General features: G+C 46.5%; 1 protein-coding gene across 1 annotated transcript in view; it reads left to right on the top strand.

The window, feature by feature from the left end:
* The window catches only part of WIPF3 (WAS/WASL interacting protein family member 3), a 59,486-nt gene that overhangs the window by 15,274 nt on the left and 25,148 nt on the right, over positions 1–19,064 (top strand). The window contains 10 exon segments of the mRNA XM_017861350.1: positions 3,384–3,516; positions 6,826–6,957; positions 11,693–11,838; positions 11,841–11,984; positions 11,986–12,006; positions 12,008–12,098; positions 12,101–12,277; positions 12,280–12,441; positions 15,905–16,054; positions 17,144–17,245. Coding sequence (XP_017716839.1) covers positions 3,384–3,516; positions 6,826–6,957; positions 11,693–11,838; positions 11,841–11,984; positions 11,986–12,006; positions 12,008–12,098; positions 12,101–12,277; positions 12,280–12,441; positions 15,905–16,054; positions 17,144–17,245 — 1,258 coding nt within the window.

The raw sequence follows: 19,064 nt of genomic DNA, 5'->3' as shown, positions 1-19,064 counted from the left end.
TCTAAATATACTGTATATGGTCGCTTTTGCCACAGAGTTGTTAATTCCTTCCTGCCTCACAGGAGAGGAAAGGATTGGCGAACACCATATTAAGATCAGGTGAGGCCGGGCGTGGTGGCTCACGCCTGTAATCCCAGCACTTTGGGAGACTGAGGCAGGCGGATCACAAGGTCAGGAGATCGAGACCATCCTGGCTGGATGAAACTCCGTCTCTACTAAAAAAATACAAAAAGTTAGCCGGGCGTGGTGGCGGGCGCCTGTAGTCCCAGCAACTCCGGAGGCTGAGGCAGGTGAATGGAGTGAACCCGGGAGGCGGAGCTTGCAGTGAGCCGAGATAGCGCCACTGCACTCCAGCCTGGGCGACAGAGAGAGACTCTGTCTCAAATAAACAAAAAAAGATCAGGTGAGAGAGCCCTCTAGCGGGAGATCATCAGGGCATTCATCAGGGCTGACACTGGAGCAGAAGACAGCCGAGAAGTCAGAGAGGGAATGTTAAATTTAGCCCACAGGGTTGAACTGCACCGTGTAAATAAACACACTGTGACTTGCCATGTCCTCCTGCTGACTTGGAAGATGTTTACTAACAAATCTGCCCTGTAGAATTGTCAAGAACTTATTGAGACATGTCCAAAGTTAAAATCTTCATTTTAAGGACATGCAACTTTCTTCATAGTGCTCACCTGAAATGCCTGGCCTGGGCAAGGTCAAGGAGTGGAGGATACATTTTGGTAATAAACAGTCTAAATTAGATGACATGACCCTCCCCTCCAATCCCCAAGGGCCAGTAAGGGATGGGATTTTCTCATCATTCCAGTTGCTTTTTTAAAACAAAGAACCCACCAATCTCACCCTTGCCTTCCCCAAGGCTCCTTTGAGTTGGGCCATGAATATTATTATAATTCAGTGGGTTATCTTCTTATACCTAGAAGGAAAATTACAAAGCACACTTTTTTCCCCAAAATCCCTGACCATGATGCATACCTGAAGTTGTAATGTCAAATTCACACAAAAATTTTCATACCCTCTTAGCTACAGTCATGATATTTCTTTGGTCCCTTAATTTGTCATTCATTATTTATAAATAAAAGAGAGGAAACTTTAAAATGTTAAAATTTTGCAGCTTAAAATGAACTCATGATATTACTGGTTTATATGGGGTTTTAAAAGCATGTTGTATGGGAAATGCCCTGCCTTTCTAAAATAAATAAATAAATAAATAAAATCTCCAGTGAATCAGGATTGAGGCTCCTTGCTCAACACTTTCTTGTTGACCATCGTTCATAAGTCCCTCTTAAGGGTTCAAAAGCTTGTTTCCAGGCGACAAGAATCAGACTTTGAAGCCTATGCCCTTCAAAGCCTGCATAAGGTTTATAACCCACGCAGTGGAGTTCACCAGTGAAAATGTGGACTCAGCACATTTTAGCCAAAACCACAACTGCCTCTGCTTCTAGTCTGTGACACAAGAGAGCCCATGAGTTTCTAGTCAGCCAACCTGGTTTGTCCTTTTTTAAACAGAAAATGGCAATAGCAAGGATTTATAAATACTGTTTATACTCCAGGGACCCTCCAAGGTCTCATGTCTTCCTTGAAGCCTGCTCAGCCTGAAGAGCATGGTCATTTCTGGACTCTTGGTGGCCTTCCTCTCTGGGGAACCAGCATGGCTGCCCAGTCCTGTGCTGCGCATTGCACAGTGGCTTAACTCGCTATAGTGTATGCCTCTCTGCCTGGTGCATGCATATGCCCTTAAGAGCAAAGACAGCTCTGATACCCTGGGTCTAGTTCATTCATTCGCTCACTCACTCAAGTCATTTATTCATTCGTTCATACAGTAGTTATTGAGCCAGATCCAATTATACTCTTTGGGGATATTTTTGTGAACAAAACAGACAGAATCTTTTTTCATGATGTGGAGTCCTTGGGATAGATGAACATTCAACTCAGAATCACAAATTGAAATTTTCCACAATGATAATGTAAACTTATACCCTATGATAAATGTGACAGAGGAAAAAGGAATATGGTACACTCAGAGAAAACAGTGAATGGCCTTATTTAGATTTTGGGTCAGAAAAGGCCTCTGAATTGGTGATATTTAAGCTGAAACCCAAAGATACATGGTATCCCCATACAGTAGGACTAACAAGTATTTCTTGCTTTGAGAAATGATCAGCCATTTCTAAGGTCACGTGGTTGGTATGAACCTTCTTACTGTGGAGAATCCTCCTGGCTGTGGCTTCCAGGGCAACCCCTTCCCTCCTTTATTTGCCACCAACCTCCCCAATGTTCTTTCTGGTGTTCCCTGGCTCTAATAACCCATGGAAACCTCCACCATGTCAGCTAAAGCTACAGCTGAAGTGAAGCAGCTGTATCTCAGACCTATTTGCAGAATTAGGACAAAAGTTTTTCTTGCAATATATTTATGAAGCATTTAGCAGTCCATTAGACACTTATCCTAATAAAAGAGCATGGGTCCTTGGTAGTCACGGTGTTGCAAAGTGAAAAGCACATGGCCTTTGGGATTCAGCTCATCTGGGTTTGAACCCCAGCCCTGCAGCCTCAAACAGACGATTTCTTAGTCTCGGTTTCCTCATCTGTAAGATGAGGCAAACTCACAAGGTTTTGTGAGGACTAATGTAACACACCCAGGCACAGAAGGCAGTCACCAGACATTTACTGTCATCTTCTGCATTCCCTTTCTCCACAACTTTCTGACCTCTATGGGTCCCAGTTTCCCCTGAGCTCCCCAGTTCTCCCATCTGCTCCATGATCACATGAAGGCCACCATCCCCCATTCAAAGCCAGCTCCTAGAGCATGAATCTGCTTCCCTTAAGAGGCACAATGGGCCCAGCATAAGCCACCTAGGACCCAATAGCAAGGAGGATGTGAGTACCTAAGGACTGAGCAAGACTTCAGTCCTGCTCTGGAGAACAGTCCAGGGGATGACGGGGCACAGGAGCAGCGCCCATCGTCAAGTGGGGAATCAGCCAAGGATTTGGTCCAGGAGGGGACCTGGGGCACCAAGCAGGATGATCATTCAAAACCTGAGAGCAGGGGCCAGGTACTCATGGACAGAAGCCCTGGGGTGGGGAGTGTAAGAGAGAGGAAGGAGGGCTATGATTTAGGGCTCTCTAAGACCTCCAGGAGCTTCTGCACAAGATAGGCACTTGGGACTGGTCATCTAAAATAAAGAGTCCCTTCTAGGTCACCAGGTAAAGAGGTGTGACCAGGACCCAAAAGTGTCTCTCCCGTAGGTAATCCGAGATCAGCCTTGGCAATGGGATGGGGAAGACAGAGAACTGCAAGAGGAGAAACTGACAGCAGACGGGACATTTTGTTTATCTGAAAATGCTATTATAGTCAAATCCTTCTTACTCCCTTACAGGTAAGCACAGACACCTCCAGCTTGCGAAGGGCAGATCCAAAAGGCCGGAGTGCGCTGTTGGCTGATATCCAGCAAGGAACTCGCCTGCGCAAAGTCACGCAGATCAACGACCGCAGCGCCCCGCAGATCGAGAGTAAGTGAGCAGCCCAGCCAGGCCTCCTGTGAGCCAAGGACAGGCATGTGAGGCACAGCCAGACACCCCTGCTGGGGCCACAGCTGCTTCCCAAGACACATACAGAGCCATCTCAGACCTGCTCGTTGGACAGGCCAAGTGGGCGAGAGAACCAGAGCTTTCCCTCCAAATCTGCAAATGGTTTAGAGCATATCTTCCATCCTTTTCAAATGCTAAAAAGAACTACGCAATGGGACAACTTTTTAAAAATTATGATAAAATACACATAACATAAAATTCATCATTTTAACCTTTTTTTTTTTTTTTTTTTTTTTGAGACGGAGTCTCGCTCTGTCGCCCCGGCTGGAGTGCAGTGGCCGGATCTCCGCTCACTGCAAACTCCGCCTCCCGGGTTCACGCCATTCTCCTGCCTCAGCCTCTCGAGTAGCTGGGACTACAGGCGCCCGCCACCTCGCCCGGCTAGCTTTTGTATTTTTTTAGTAGAGACGGGGTTTCACCGTGTTAGCCAGGATGGTCTCGATCTCCTGACCTCGTGATCCGCCTGTCTCGGCCTCCCAAAGTGCTGGGATTAAAGGCTTGAGCCACCGCGCCCGGCCCATTTTAACCATTTTAAAGTGTTCAATTGGTGCCAATTATTATATTCACAATGTTGTTGCAACAATCACCTCTATCTAGTTCCAGAACATTTATATCACCGCTAAAGGAAATCTCATATTAGTAAGTCATTCCCCATTAGTCCCCAGCCCTTGCCAAACTAATCTACTTTCTGTCTCTCTGGACTTGCCTATTCTGATATTTCAAAGAAATAGAATCATACAATACATGGCCTTTCGTAGCTGGCTTCCTTCACTTAGCATAATGTTTTCAAGCTTCATAGATGTTGGAGCATGTATCAGTACTACACTCCTTTTATCATTGAATGTTTAATTATATGGACACACCATGTTTTGTGTATTCTTTGTAGGGTAACATTTAAAGATCACTCACCCTGTGTCAACGTGGTCATTAAACTCAGTGATAGAAAGTGAAGGGCTCAACATTTTTTTAAAATGCAAAATTTTGCTTCACTTTTCACAAGGAGAAAGATGTATTAAGAATTCTGTTTCAGAGGATATGACTGAAGCTTACTGTCTGCTAGAATGTGACAGAGTAAACTGAGTCCTGTGCTCAGGTCAGATGACCCACATTGAGTTCTGGTTCTGCAACCAGACAAATCTGGGAGCCTCTTTGAGGCTGTTTGGTCATCTGTGAAATGGGGAGACAATACCTGGCTCCTTTTTTGTCTTGGTCAAGATTGTTGGAAGTTGAAATAATATATGCAGAACTTTTAAGTACAGGTCGAGCATCCCTAATCCAAAAATCCCAAATCTGAAACTTTTTGAATGTTGACATGATGCCTCACATGGATGATGAAGATGACGTTGTTAACCCTGAAGAAAATGTGCCTCCAGGTGACATGGTGGAAATGTATGATGGGTTTATTGAAGGACAAGAGCGGCGTACATTCATAAGAGAACAAGAACTCATGTCAGTTTACAAAATCAGAGAGCCTTCTGAGACAAAACCATTTTAATGAGGCAGATGACTCTGGAGGAAACATTTTTAAAAGACAGCTAGCAGAATGCTTCCTCAAATCTAGAGGACCTACTTCCTGGTCTCTCAGTGGTGTCTGATGTTTCTTCTCACCTAAAACAATGAGATCCAGTGTACAGTAACCTTTAATTAAACACAGCATTGCAGGAGACTGAAAGCCTGCCTTTGTTTGTTGCTGCTATTGTCTAACAGCTGATGTGGGTATTCTGGTGATACTATTGTGTTGCTTAGTTACCTTGAACACATTATTTCTTTGCTATGTTAATGGTATGCCATATTTTTAACTGCTAAGTTCTTATGTGTGAAGAAGTGTAGGAAAATGATTGCTTATTGGTAGCATAGAAAGTCAGTGTCAGGAATGATGGTGATGGACAAACCACAGACTGACAACTTGGGAGGATGAGATGGTGACACCTTTGCTTTCTGATGGCTCCATGAATGCAAGCTTTGTTTTATGCACAAAATTATTTTAAAACATTGCATGAAATTGCCTTCAGGCTATGTGTAAAGGTATATATGAAACAAATAAATTTCATGTTTAGACTTGGGTCCCATTCCCCAAGATATCGCATTATGAATATGTAAATATTTCAAAAAAAAATCTGAAATACTTGGTCCCAAGCATTTTGGATAAGGGATACTCACCCTGTAATGTAAGGTGTTATTATGTCTTCCTATGTTCTGCTATGATATGCATGATGGTAATTCTTAAAGATAGTCCTAAAAATATAATTATATCTCCTATCTGTAATTATAAATGTCAACACACAGGATACACAAATTTTTAAAGAAATATTTTCAACATGGAGTACATTAAAAATTAGCTTCTGGTTAAACCCATGACTGAATTGGTTAAGGCTAATTAACAGGTAAATCAATTTCATCGAAACACTCACTTCCTAATCATTCTCATGAGTAAGTAATGTATAATATTAACACTCAGAATAATCTGGCCACTTTCCTCCACCAGTGGGCACTGTGCCCTAATTTCTCTGTGCATATTAGCTTCTGGTTGTAAATATTTTCTGCCAGGAATTCTTGTCTAAGCTGAGTATCTTCTCATTTTCTGTAGTTGGTAATCACACATGTCTGGAAGGCTGGAGTTAGTGATACCTTTCCTCAGGTGCCCATGATCTTTCTGTTCCATAGATGAAAAGGTTCAGGGAGGCATGAGGGGCTGAGGGCATGAGGGCTGGAGAGACAGGAAGGAAACTGCCAAGGCACAATCGTTGCAGGCTTTACTTCTTGCTTGCTGTTCTGGTCAGTGCTCTGTGGACAAGAAGTTAAAATGACTGACTGAATTAAATCTGTGGGTTTTCTTTGTCTAGTCCTCCATAGCCAAGTTGAAAATAAGAGCAGCTCTACATCTACGACGTTTGGGTTTTCTAATTCAAAGGTGCTGCCAGTTGCTCTGTTAGCATCTACAAAATGGCAGTGTTCAGGTCCCTTTGTTTTGGTCACTTTTCAGGGGAGTTGGGCACATATGGTTAGTTCTTTGGTAGGGCTGGAGAGGGCAGGGCATGTGAGTCTACAGGGTATCAAGGCAGAGGGTGCCTGGAGAAGATGCTGAGTGAAAGGATGACATTGGAGGTGGGTGGGAGAATGGGAAGGCAGACAAGGGCAGTGGTAGACAAGTGTTAGACCATGGTCTGAAATGAGACCTGGCTGCTCAGCTCTGCTCTCAAGTCCTTGCCTATTTGTGTCTTCTCTCTAAAGGTTCTAAAGGAACCAACAAAGAAGGAGGAGGTTCTGCAAACACACGAGGTGCGAGCACACCTCCCACCCTGGGAGATCTGTTTGCTGGTGGCTTTCCTGTATTGCGACCAGCAGGCCAGCGGGATGTAGCAGGTAAGGAAGAATTCATTCTGGCTCCCTTGTGGTCTGTATCTCCTTAACTTGTGGAACCATCTGGGCAATCTACACATGCCAGTAAGCAACAATGGTTTTACTGAACAGTCATGATAGAGTAGAAGATCATGTTCTTGGGACCTTAAGCACTGGAAACTTCCAAAGTACAAAATGGTTCTTGAGAAATCTTTTACATCATCATCCTGTTTAAATTATTCCATTGTAATAGTTGAAAAATGACTTGTAATAATGTGTAATACTTAGGGATGGTGTGATGGTAGCCCAGACTGCAAGGTGTATATCGACAGAAGGTCTAAATTGTAATAGAACTTCATAGTGACATCACTGTGGATGCACTAGCAATGCATGAGTTGTAATGATTCAGTCTTCATATCAGTTAGGTACTGCTGTGTAACAAAACACCCTAAAATTTAAAAGCTTTAAACAATCGTTTTTTAGCCTACAATTCTGTGGGTTAGCAGCTTAGAGTAGTCTCGGTTGGACTCCCTCTTGCATCTGTAAAGAACTGCAGGTCGTGTAGGTAGCTTTGCTAATCTTATATTTCTCATATTTTTCCAACCTCTGGGGCCTCAGCTATACCCACTCGCCTGACTCACCTCTATCCACATGGTCCTCAGTATCCAGCAGGCTGTCCGGGCCTCGTTTTCATGCCAGCAGCAGGGTTCCAAGAGAGAAGACAGAAGTATAAATAAAGCCTCTTGAGGCTTAGTCTTGGAAGTATTACTAGGATGTAACTTGGAAGTCTAAGAAGTATCACTTCCTATCACATTCTCTTAGCCAAAACAAGTCACAAGGATGGAGAAATAGACTTTGCCTCTTGATGTGAGGAACTGTAAAATCATATTTCAAAGATTATGGAATCAAGTATAAGTGGGCAATGAAGGTCGTGTCTGTAATCAGTCTACCTCAGTGATTTTTCTTTCAGTGGGCATCAGAGGTTTTGAAAGTATTGCATTAAAATTGAACAAATACAAATTTACTCTGAGAAAAAAAACAAACAAACCTGTTTTTCCTATTCTTGTTCTCTTTAACCACCAAGCTGAATAAACTCCAGGAATACCATAAATACAGGAAATACAAAGGCCCAAACATTCCTGGTACTGGATGTTCCATTATGTGACTTTGCTAACTTTTTTAATGGCCTCTGTGACTGTTTAATGTTATGGGATGCTTATGCTGCCTCACTCACTAATAAAAGTCCAGCAAAGAAAAAGACGCTAGGATATTTTGAGATCCAACTTGAACCTTCTCAAGGGCCATGTTCATTTCGTCGTTTTGCTGAGGGGTTAGCAGGAAAGGTAGAGCACAAGGTCTTCCTCAATAAAGACAGCGGATATTCTTCAGTGCCCTCTTCTTTTTCAAAAATTCTGAGTGCTATCAAACAAATATCCTTTGGAATAGAAGGCTTCCACCAGTTTCTCTTCAGAGACGATGGGGAGAAATGGGCCCCAGTCAGGTTTTCATAGGAAGCAGCCAAAAATAGCCAGCAGGAGTCCTACTGGTCTGCTTGTCTCCAGTGGGACATAAGTGTCAGAAGTTTGAGCCACTGTAATAGGGAAGACAAGAATTTATCTCTTTAGAGATGGAGGTCCATAAGGAAGTGACTAATGATGCCTGTTTCAGGATGGAAACTCAAGGAGAAAGCCACCAGATAAACACATGGACCGGGTACCATGTCAGGGCAAGGCAAGCCGTGGCTCCCTGCTCCCAGCCCTTTCCCGGCAACCCCCTTCTCATCAGAGGAAGGGACTTGAGCCTTTGCTCCCTCTCTGAGCTTCTGGCCTACCTTTCTTGGTGGTTCATGCCATCCCCTCCACCCACGCTGTTCTCCTTGCTGCTCTTCACACACCAACATGTTGCTGCTACTGGGCGCTTGCACTGACTCTCCCTTGGCCTGAAAGTCTCATCTGCAAGTGTCCATGTGGCTCAGTCTCTCCCTTCCTGCAGGTCTCTCCTCAGGTGGCAGCTGATCAAAGTGTCCGTGAGGTCTTCACTTATCATCCCACATAAAGGTTCAGTCCCATCCTTTCATTCTATATCTCCTTTTCCTTAATTTACTTTTCTTGTATTACTTAGCACCATCTGACATATCATGTATTCACTGGTTTATCTGTTTATTGTCTGTCTTATCCATCTAAAGCTAAGCTCCATGAAGGCAGGGACTATGTTTTGTTCACTGCCATAGAAATGCCTGGTGCATGGCAGGTGCTCAGTAAATACTTGCTGACTAGCATGTGTGAATGGTAGTGTGGTGGCTGACATTCAATAAGGACCACAGCACAGTGTCATGGGCTCATGGTACTTCTAGGGACTCATGAAAATATTTAAATTTCTTTTAAAATCAGAAGAAAATATGTGACCTTTTAGGGTCAAAGAATGTATTTGTCTTTGTACCAATGCAGTCATGAATGTAAGTATATTTTTAATGGAGAAGAGGCCCACAAAGGCAAAAGTGCCTAGGGACCCTGGAGTCATAATGCAGCCCCAGCTTAGAGCTCCAAGGGAGTGAGAATTACAATAAGATATGATGAGTAAACATTATTTCTGGGTTGAATAGAATATGTAATGAGACTTCCAGGGTCTTCTGGAAAACATTCAGATTTGAGGAAGAAGAAATATTTCATCTTTTGATAAACCTGCAGGTTATAAAAGCTGAATCCTTTCCTGTGGGTACAGCATCCCTGATGCCCTCAAGCTGGCCTTTCCGCCACCTCCTGGCCTCCTTTGTGTTTTCTTTGGATTTCTAGGGCTCGCATTTCCATTGTAAAGGACAGCCTCCTCCCTTACTTCCCTCAACTCTCTCGGAGCTCTCTGTCGGCCCAGGCCTGCCTCCTCCACTTGCCTGCACTTACACCATCAGCCCCTCTCTCCCCTGCAGTCTCACCTTTCTCCCTGAGGGGCATGAATAGAAGCTGGGCAGGGATTTGCCCACCCTCGTTTCTGGTGCGCATGTTAGGATAAAAATGAGTATGCCCACATTTCTCATGTGGTTGGTGGCTTCATCAGCACAAGATCCCCTACTTTTAACTGACTCACTTTAAGGTTCTTGAATCTTTGAGACATGGTGTCCCTGGTTACTTAAAAGGTTTGGATAGGCTATTTAAGGGTAGGCTTTGCTCTGTTTTGCAAACTTTTATTATCCCTTTCAATTTCATTCAGCCACTGCGCATGTAGGTAGGCTCTGCCTTGTTTAGGCAGATGCCTAGGTTCTCCTCGCATCTTTATGTATTATATGAAAACAGGTTTGAGAGCTTCTAGGCAGGAATGCCTGAGCTGACACCTGCTAATACCATCCTCACCCTACCTTAAGAACAGCCATTCCATAATGTGGTTGGAATATTATGGTCTAGGTGACTGTCACATTATAGCCAGAAGGGCTCATATTTGGAAAGCCAGATACCAAGGTCTTGCCTACTTAGCTTCCCCTGAGTCACCTCTGCTAGGCCGTGCTTTGATGGGCCTGGCTTTTGAGATCCAGTACTTTAAGTGTATGACTTAGCACCTGATTGAGGTAAACACACAGGAGACTCAAGTATTGCAAAGATCAGAACCCCCAACAGATGCTGGGGTTTCTAATCTGAAATGAAAGCTGCAGGTCCCATGCTGCAGCACCCAGGAAGTAGTGGGTGTGAGAAAACATCATTTTTCAAGTGTTGTCCACATGTTGTCATGGTGATTATAAAATATAGGGGAAAACATACTCCCCAGAATTCTTATAAAAAGAGCACTAAATCTGGAAGAAATATTTTAATCTGCTTCCTGAGTAGACAGTGATACTCCAAGGACATCGCTAAGCAGTAATTGCAGAACTTCAAGGCAGTAAACAGCGAGAGGAACTTTTTCTTATTAGACAGAGGCAGAACGAAAAAGGGTGAGAACTAGCAAAATGGTGCAAGATTGTGCAGAGTATAGAGGCCCCTCCTGGGGACATGCTCCACCAAAGTCTTCCATGAGAAGCAAACGCAAATGCTTACAAGAGCAAATCGTTGTTGTTGAATTTAAAAGAGGAATTGAATTTCAAGCTGGGGCAGATGCAATGAAGGATCTATAGAGTGAGAAAGCCAAAACCCTTGGGAATTAGCGTAAGTCTTTCGGAAAGGAGGTTTTGAACTTTCAGAGGCCATAGAACTGCGAGGTTCAAGGTCATTGGACCTGGGTTGTCAAGGGCAAATGTCTCCCTCCAGTCTTATCTTATGTATTCAGGGAATCATGAATTTTCTGCTCTCAACACAGAAACAAAAAAAGTCATTGTTCACAGAATGCTGGGAGTGAAGAAAACCTCCCTAGCCAGGAGTGCTGGTTGGTACACCTGAGGGTCCAAATTAGAGCATAAGGGCTGATGGACCTAGCAGGTGTCAGTGAATGAGTGTGAGTGTGGCCTCGATTAGGAAGGGCAAAAGACACCCGGGCAGTCCTGGCCCTCGGCTTGGATACTAGGGGCCCAAGGCAGATGACAGCAGAGGTGGCATGGATAGGAGGGCGGGAGGCCTGACCTGGGCTTGTCATTAATGCTGGCAAGGACCTTGGAGCTGGTCCAGTTGGTCCTTCTGTGTGACAGCTGCGGCACCTGAGGCCTCTCAGTGGACACGTGCAGAAAAAGCGGTCTATAGTGCAGCTCACCGCGGGCAGGCTTGAGTGTCCTGAGTGCCGCCTACCTGGGGGGGCTTTCTCCTTCTTTATTGCGGAGCTAACCCATAGTCTGTTTCACTTCCAGGTGGCAAGACAGGGCAGGGCCCTGGCTCCCGCGCGCCCTCTCCCAGGCTTCCCAACAAAACCATCAGCGGCCCGCTTATCCCGCCTGCCTCTCCCAGGCTAGGCAATACCTCCGAGGCGCATGGCGCTGCCAGAACAGGCCCCGCCTCGCCCCAACGCTGCCTGCCCCCGCCCCCTCCCACCCCAACCCCTCGCCACCACCCTTACCGCCCCTTCCCCTTCTCCCCATCCAAAAACTCCGCTTGTGTCGCCCACCTGGCCCACTGACCCAAGAAGGAACCTCTCCGGTGGTCTGCACCCCCTGTGCCCTGTGCGGCCACCACCTCCACCTCCGCCACCTCCCCCAACGCCACCCCCGCTGCCCCCGGCCTCGGTTCATAGTACAAGGAGTGAAGCTCAGCTAGCTCCCTGCACCCTCCCGCCATCCCGCCCCCACTCCCTCTCCTCTTCGGGTATTTCCGGGCTCACAAGCGGAGCCCGCCAGCCCTGCCGCAAGATGATGCAGGGGCCTCCGCCCCGCCACCCCCGCCGCCCCCGTCCCCACTGTTATGCTTCGTGCTCCCCGAGGGCTCTTTGCCCGCGCCCCCTTGCCAGGAGCTAATAACACGCAGTGAACCCCACCCCCGCTACCCCCACAAATCCCCAGCTTCCAGGCCCCACCGCAGAAGGTCAGTGCGCAGGCCTTGCCCGCCCCGCCTGCCCCTCCGGGCTCCCAGACGTTCCTGCAGAAGAAGAGGCACGGCCGACCAGGTAAGGAGCGCTGCCTGGCCCATTGCCCCTGGTGGAGCCCAATAAAATCTTGTCGTTGCACAGGACTTTATTGTTGGAGGTATTCATTTCAGAGATGGACACCAGTGAGGGAGGCAGAGAGATTTGCCCAAAATCATGCTGCCTGTAAGCAAAGGATCTTGGTCTTGATCTCCTGCCCTTACTAGCTCTGTGGCCCTGGGCAACCACTTGGCCTCTCTGTTCTCCCTTCTCTTCATCTGTAAAATGGGGATACATAGCAATAGTTGCTATCTCCTGGGCTTGTTATTAAGGATTAAGTGAGTTCTTAGGTTGGAGGTGCTTGGAACAGGGCCTGGCAACAGTTAGCTTGAGAGGGATTATTTATTCTTACTACCATCCTCCAACTCCAGATCTCCTCCCTGAGGTGGAGAGGGCGTGAGTGTGGCTTGTTTCCAGAACCAGGCCTCCTTTTATATTTGCCCGCGTTTTCCCGTCTGGCTCCCAGCCAGAATCTTCACCGGCCCTCAGTAAACTGGATTCCCACTCTGCCTTAGTTTTCGCAGGTTCTCCAGCTGACTCAAGAAAACTGAGGGCCTGTATTTTGAGCCAAATATTAAAAATGATTCCTTCACATATGCAGCACAGATTATTTGAATTGAGTGTGCATGCCCCATGGCTGATTTCCTTGGTCCCTCTAGTAGGAGGCTTCATTCAGTTTTAGTGCCCCGTGAATGGGAAGTACCTCCACACGTCCACAGACACACCCACATCCACGCACGCAGACACACTCAAACATATGCACACTCATAACACACACATCCACATGCACACCACAACACACATATTCCTGTGTCTTTTAGAAAATATTTCGATGCAGAAAGCTTCTTAAAAGTATTTTCTTGAATTAAAAATAATGCAAGCTTGTTGCAGAGCAAATAGAAGGAAATTGAAATTGACCAGGTACGGATGGCTCACACCCATAATCCCACTGCTTTGGGAGGCCCATGCATGAAGATGGCTTGAGGTCAGGAGTTATAGGCCAGCCTGGGTAGCATAGCGAAACCCCATCTCTACAGAAAATAAAAATAAAAAATTGGGTGGGCATGGTGGCAGATACCTATAGTACTAGCTACTCGGGAGGCTAAGGCAGGAGGATGGTTTGAATCTAGGTGTTCAAGGCTGTGCTGAGCTTTGACTGTGCCATTGTACTCCAGCTTGGATGACAGAGCCAGATGCTGCTGTCTCTAAGTAGATTAAGTAATTAAATCACCCATAATAACATCACCCAGAGATGAAAACTGCCATTTGGATAGGTTTCTTTAATTCTTTTTTCTGAATATATGTACCTGTTTACATGGTTAGTACCATCTTTCACATACAGTTTTGTGCTCTGTTTTAATTTAATATTATATTAAAACAATTTTATCAAATTGTTAAAATGTCTTTATAAGAATGACCATCAGTATATTCCATATTCCTCATGTTAGATATCTAAGTTGATTCCATTTTTTGTTATTATGCATAATATTGCAAGAAATACTTTCGTAGAAATTTTAGTCCACATTTTGATATTTTCTAAAAGTATTGGTTTCTTAAAGGGAATTCCTGGTGCAAAGAGCAAGGATATTTTTAAGCCTCTTGATTACAAGAGGTAAGATTTTAATCATTCTCTTTTCAATTGACTGGTCACCATGAGGGCCAGCATTTGTACTCGTAAGCCCCTTTTGATATTTATTTTCAAATGTTTATGATGTGATGAAAAAAAAACAAAGCTTTTTTTTTTTTTTTTTGAGACACAGTTTCACTCTGCCATCCAGGCTGGAGTGCAGTGGCAGGATCTCAGCTCACTGCAACCTTCACCTCCCAGGTTCAAGTGATTCTCATGCCTCAACCTTCCGAGTAGCTAGGGTTACAGGCATGCACCACCACGCCTGGCTAGTTTTTGTATTTTTAGTAGAGACAGAGTTTCACCATGTTGGCCAGGCTGGTCTCAAACTCCTGACTTCAAGCGATCAGCCCACCTCGGCCTCCCAAGGTGCTGGGATTACGTGTGAGCCACTGAGCCTGGCCAACAAAAACAAGGCTTTTGATTCAGAGGGCTAAGAGTTCAAATCCTGGGTTCCCCACCCACTCCTGTGGAAACTCACACCACTTGGGTTTGTTTTTTTAATACTGAATTTTTTTTATTTGACAAATGGGCCTGCTAATAACACCTTTCACATAGGATTATTAGGAATATGAAATGAGATATTTGCATAAAGGGCTTGCACATAACTTCAGCTCCAGCAGCATTATTTCCTTACTACACAGTGGGGCAGCTGTTCACCCAGAAGAGGGGCTGCAGTCCTTTTATCCTGCATGTGGGAGCAAGTAAATTCCTCATAGATCCTTGTGCCCAGAAAGGGAAGACCAGAAAGGGAGAGGAAGGCAGTTGGGAGGGAGAAAGGAAGACGGGCAGATGCTGAAGGGACATGAGACGCGAGGATGGCGGCTGGTGACTGAGAATGCCTGCTGCAGCTGGGGCCCCTTCATCTGCTCCAGAGTAGTGAGCCCCAGGCCAGGATGGGGATACATATCTGGCCTTCTTCTTTGCGTCTTTGGATGTGAAACTTTGTTGATCCATGTTCAAAATAAGGGCAATTTCTACTTTAGCCCAACTTGGGGGGAAAAGAGAGAGGTAGTAATTGTGAACATCTTAGCACAGATAGTAATAATGTTATTGTCATCATTTCAAGAAGCAAAGTGATGTTTGCAGTGCCACTGAAGAAATAAGCAGAAGTGGAACCCCTGCATTGATGTGCCAGGATAGCAGATTTTTTGTTGCCAGATGAACCATACAGGAAAGTATTGGCAAAGGAGATAGTGAGCCTCTCTCAGGCATGATCAGAGAAGGCTGGAGGAAGTAGGTTGGATTCAGGTTAGGCCCTGGTGGGTGCGTTAAGATTTAGGTGGACCAGAAGGAGAAACGAGCATTTGCAGTGCTGGAGAACCAGTGCGAGCAGGGACACAGGGGCAAAGCAAGCCCCTGACCACTCCCTCTTCAAGCCTCCCTCTGGGCCTCTTCTACAGAGAGCCCTTCCTGTTCTTACCACTCTCCAGTGATTCCCCTGCTTTGGGCTGTACCCGATCATGAAGGTTATCACCATTATTAATATTATTGCAGCAGCTAACATTTATTGAGGACTTACTACATGCCACTCAACTTAAATTCAACTCATTGAATCTTCTTAGTAACCCTGGGGAGTGGGTGTACTATTACTACTCCCATCTTACAGATGAGGAAACTAAAACACAAAGAGGCTATGTTACTTATCCCAATGGGAGAACTGCAATTCGGTGCCAAGCAGGTTGGCTCCAGAGGTTGCCCTTTTACTCACTATATCACATTAGATCTGAAGATGGAAATGCCTAACATCTCACATAAAGTTATAGCATCCACCATTCCCATCCGTGTGTCTGAATACACCATCATCTTCTCTGTAAGGGGCCGGTGGGGGAAAGCTAAATCCACCTCCAGCACCCCCTGCGAGATCACCTACCACAGAGCTTTCAAGCAAGAGCCAGCAGGCCACAGCCTGGACCCCGATGCAGCAGTCTGGAGGTCAGCTGCGAAATGGAAGCCTGCACATCATCGGTAAGTGGGGTGCACCCTCTGCCGGCTTGGCTGCCGGTAGGAATGTGATTCTCCCAACCTCTGGAGAGAGAGTTTGCTGGCCACAGTGCTGCCATCTTAGGGTGCATGCTTCTTTCATGAACACGGGCTCACTCCAGCACCAGCCAGCCCACAGGTTCTGTTAAATAGGGTTCCTTTCAAGGCTTTCTGCATAGTTTCGAGGCCCACTCTCTAGCCTTCTAATTCAGATTAGACAAAGGGAAGAGAAGCAGCATTTAAACTGTGTGTGTGTGTGTGTGCGCGCGTGCGTGCATGTGCATGTGCGTGTGTGTGTGTCTGCGTGTCTATGGAGAAATCAATGCATAAGCCTGAAAGAGTAGAATGATATGGATAAAGAGAAAGAATACATAGAAGGCCCACCAGGCAGAGGGACATTTCGAGTACAAGTATGGAGGTAGGAAGGAAAGTCACCTGGGGTCAGATGTGAGACCATGGAATCTTTGGATCCCTTCTGTGTGCTGGGCTAGTGTCCGACAGAGGCCCAGATCACAAAGCAGGGGCTCAGCCCATGAAAGGGTCACAGGAGCCCTGCCCTCCTGCCAACATATCTCAGAGCAGAAGCTGTTTGCTTTGTGTAGCTCAGGTCCCGCCCTAGACACAGGCCATGCTCCTCCATTCCCCAGTCATTCTACCCACTTCTCCCTCCCCTCGAAACCCTCCCAGGAGTTTCTCAGGTGACTGCTGGGGCTTTGCCAGTTCCTTGTTGGCACGAGGGTCCCCAACTCTGATTCTGGACCCTGGAGAGCTCCGTGCCACTTCCACCCCTTTAGCAGCTTCCTTAAGGTGTTATTGGTTGGAGTATGTTTGGGTGGGTGACAGGGAGTGACTGGATTTCCCTCTTCCTGCTTCCCTCCATCCCAACCAACCAGTAAAACTTGAGAGGTGAATGGATGTCTCAGGGAGAATGGCCCTGTCGTTAAAATCCTTGCACTGAGCAGGCAAACAGAAAATGGTGGATGCAGTCAGAGTAATCTCTGTGCTCCTGGAAATGATCAAAACTTGGGTCATGACAGTAACCTGAGTAATTCTTTCCATTTAACATGTGTGCAGATGACTTTGAGTCTAAATTCACGTTCCATTCTGTGGAAGACTTTCCCCCTCCGGATGAATATAAACCATGCCAGAAGATTTACCCCAGCAAGATTCCCAGAAGTAAGTACCACCTGGATAAGACTCCTGGCATTTCCCGACCCTTCAAAATTAGGCGCTTGCTGTGCATCAGTTGGTCACAGACTGTCTAAAGGATGACATCATGATTTCACTGTACTGCTGCAAGGATGTAGTGCTGTGCATAGTTCTGGAACTTTCAGGACACTGATTTCTCCTGATACCTAAGTGTTCATTTAGAGATTTTTACAGAACACCAAGGGTAACTGTTTGGCATCAGATATGGATGCCTAAACTTACCACTCATCCCTCTTCTCCCTGGAGCTTTTGATAAGGGAACTAACAAACCCAGACAACAGCAAAATAGGATATTTTGCATCAGTCGCTGAGAAAGAACCTGAAAACCCCTAATACAGAACTCTGGCAAATCATGACATGGAGAATGTCCTTAGGTCAATGGTTCTCAACCTTGACTATATATTAGAATGACCTAAGGAGCTTTTATAAATCCTGCAGGCCAGGCTACATCTAAACCACATAATCAGAATATCGAGGTGTCAGGATTTTTAAAAGCTGCCAGGTGATTCCAACGTACAGCCAAGGTTGAGAATAATAGCCCAGTAAGGGCCTACCTCCTCCTGATTTCATTGTGTGGTCAGACTTTAAGAGAGGACATTTAACCCAGCTTAACTGTTCAGCCTTAAGGGTAGAGAGATGAGCCAGGCATGGTCGCTCATGTCTGTAACCCCAGCACTTTGGGAGGCTGAGGCAGGAGGATCACATGAGGCCAGGAGTTTAAGACCAGCCTTGTAAACATAACAAGATTCCATTTCTACAAAATATTAGCCAGGTGTGGTAGTGCACACCTGTAGTCCCAGCTTCTTGGGAGCCTGAGGTGGGAGGATTGCTTAAGCCCAGGAGTTGGAGGCTGCAGTGAGCTGTGATCATGCCACTACACTCCAGCGTTGGTGACAGTGAGACTCTGTATCCAAAAAAAAAAAAAGAGAGAGAGAGAGAGAAAATGAGGTGATGAGGTGGAGGAGCCAATTCTTGTCTGGTACTGGGCCAATGAGATTGGGAAGGAGCCAGCGTCAACATTATGGAGTGAGTGTCAAATGCATTCCCACCCCACATCCTAAATAATCCCCTATTCCAGACCTCTGTGGCTCCAGATGGAAAATCAGTGTCCAGGGTTAGCCTGAGACCAGGAATCATGAGCCAGGCTCTTTGCCCATCTCCTTTAAGAGGGACCTTAGTGAAGTCCCTTCTGCAGAACTCAGCTTCCTGCAGAGCAGAGGGAATGCAGGCCTGCCCTGTGCTCAGGTGGAGGGAACCCAGGGCCTTGTGCTCAGATGGAGGGAACCCAGAGCCCTGTGCTCAGGTGGAGGGGGCGCAGGCCTGCCCTGTGTTCAGGTGGGGGGAACATGGGCCTGCCCTGTGCGCAGGTGTGGGGAACACTGGCCTGTCCTGTGCTCGGGTAGGGGGAACACGGGCCTGCCCTGTGCTCAGGTGGAGGGGGAATGGGGGGAACATGGGCCTGCCCTGTGCTTAGGTGTGGGGAACACAGTCCTGCCCTGTGCTCAGGTGGGGGAAACACGGGCCTGCACTGTGCTCGGGTCGGGGGAAAGTGGACCTGCCCTGTGCTCCAGTTGGGGGAAAGTGGGCCTGCCCTGTGCTCAGGAGTGAGGAACACGGGCCTGCCCTGTGCTCAGGTGTGGGGAACACGGGCCTGCCCTGTGCTCAGGTGTGGGAAACACGGGCCTGCCCTGTGCTTCGGTTGGAGGAAAGTGGGCCTGCCCTGTGCTCAGGTGGGGGGAACACGGGCCGGCCCTGTGCTCAGGTGGGGGGAACACGGGCCGGCCCT

This window comes from Rhinopithecus bieti, unplaced genomic scaffold, assembly GCF_001698545.2.
Source record: "Rhinopithecus bieti isolate Rb0 unplaced genomic scaffold, ASM169854v2 scaffold_61709, whole genome shotgun sequence".
Classification (NCBI taxonomy): domain Eukaryota; kingdom Metazoa; phylum Chordata; class Mammalia; order Primates; family Cercopithecidae; genus Rhinopithecus; species Rhinopithecus bieti.
This window is presented reverse-complemented; position numbering and strand designations above follow the sequence as displayed.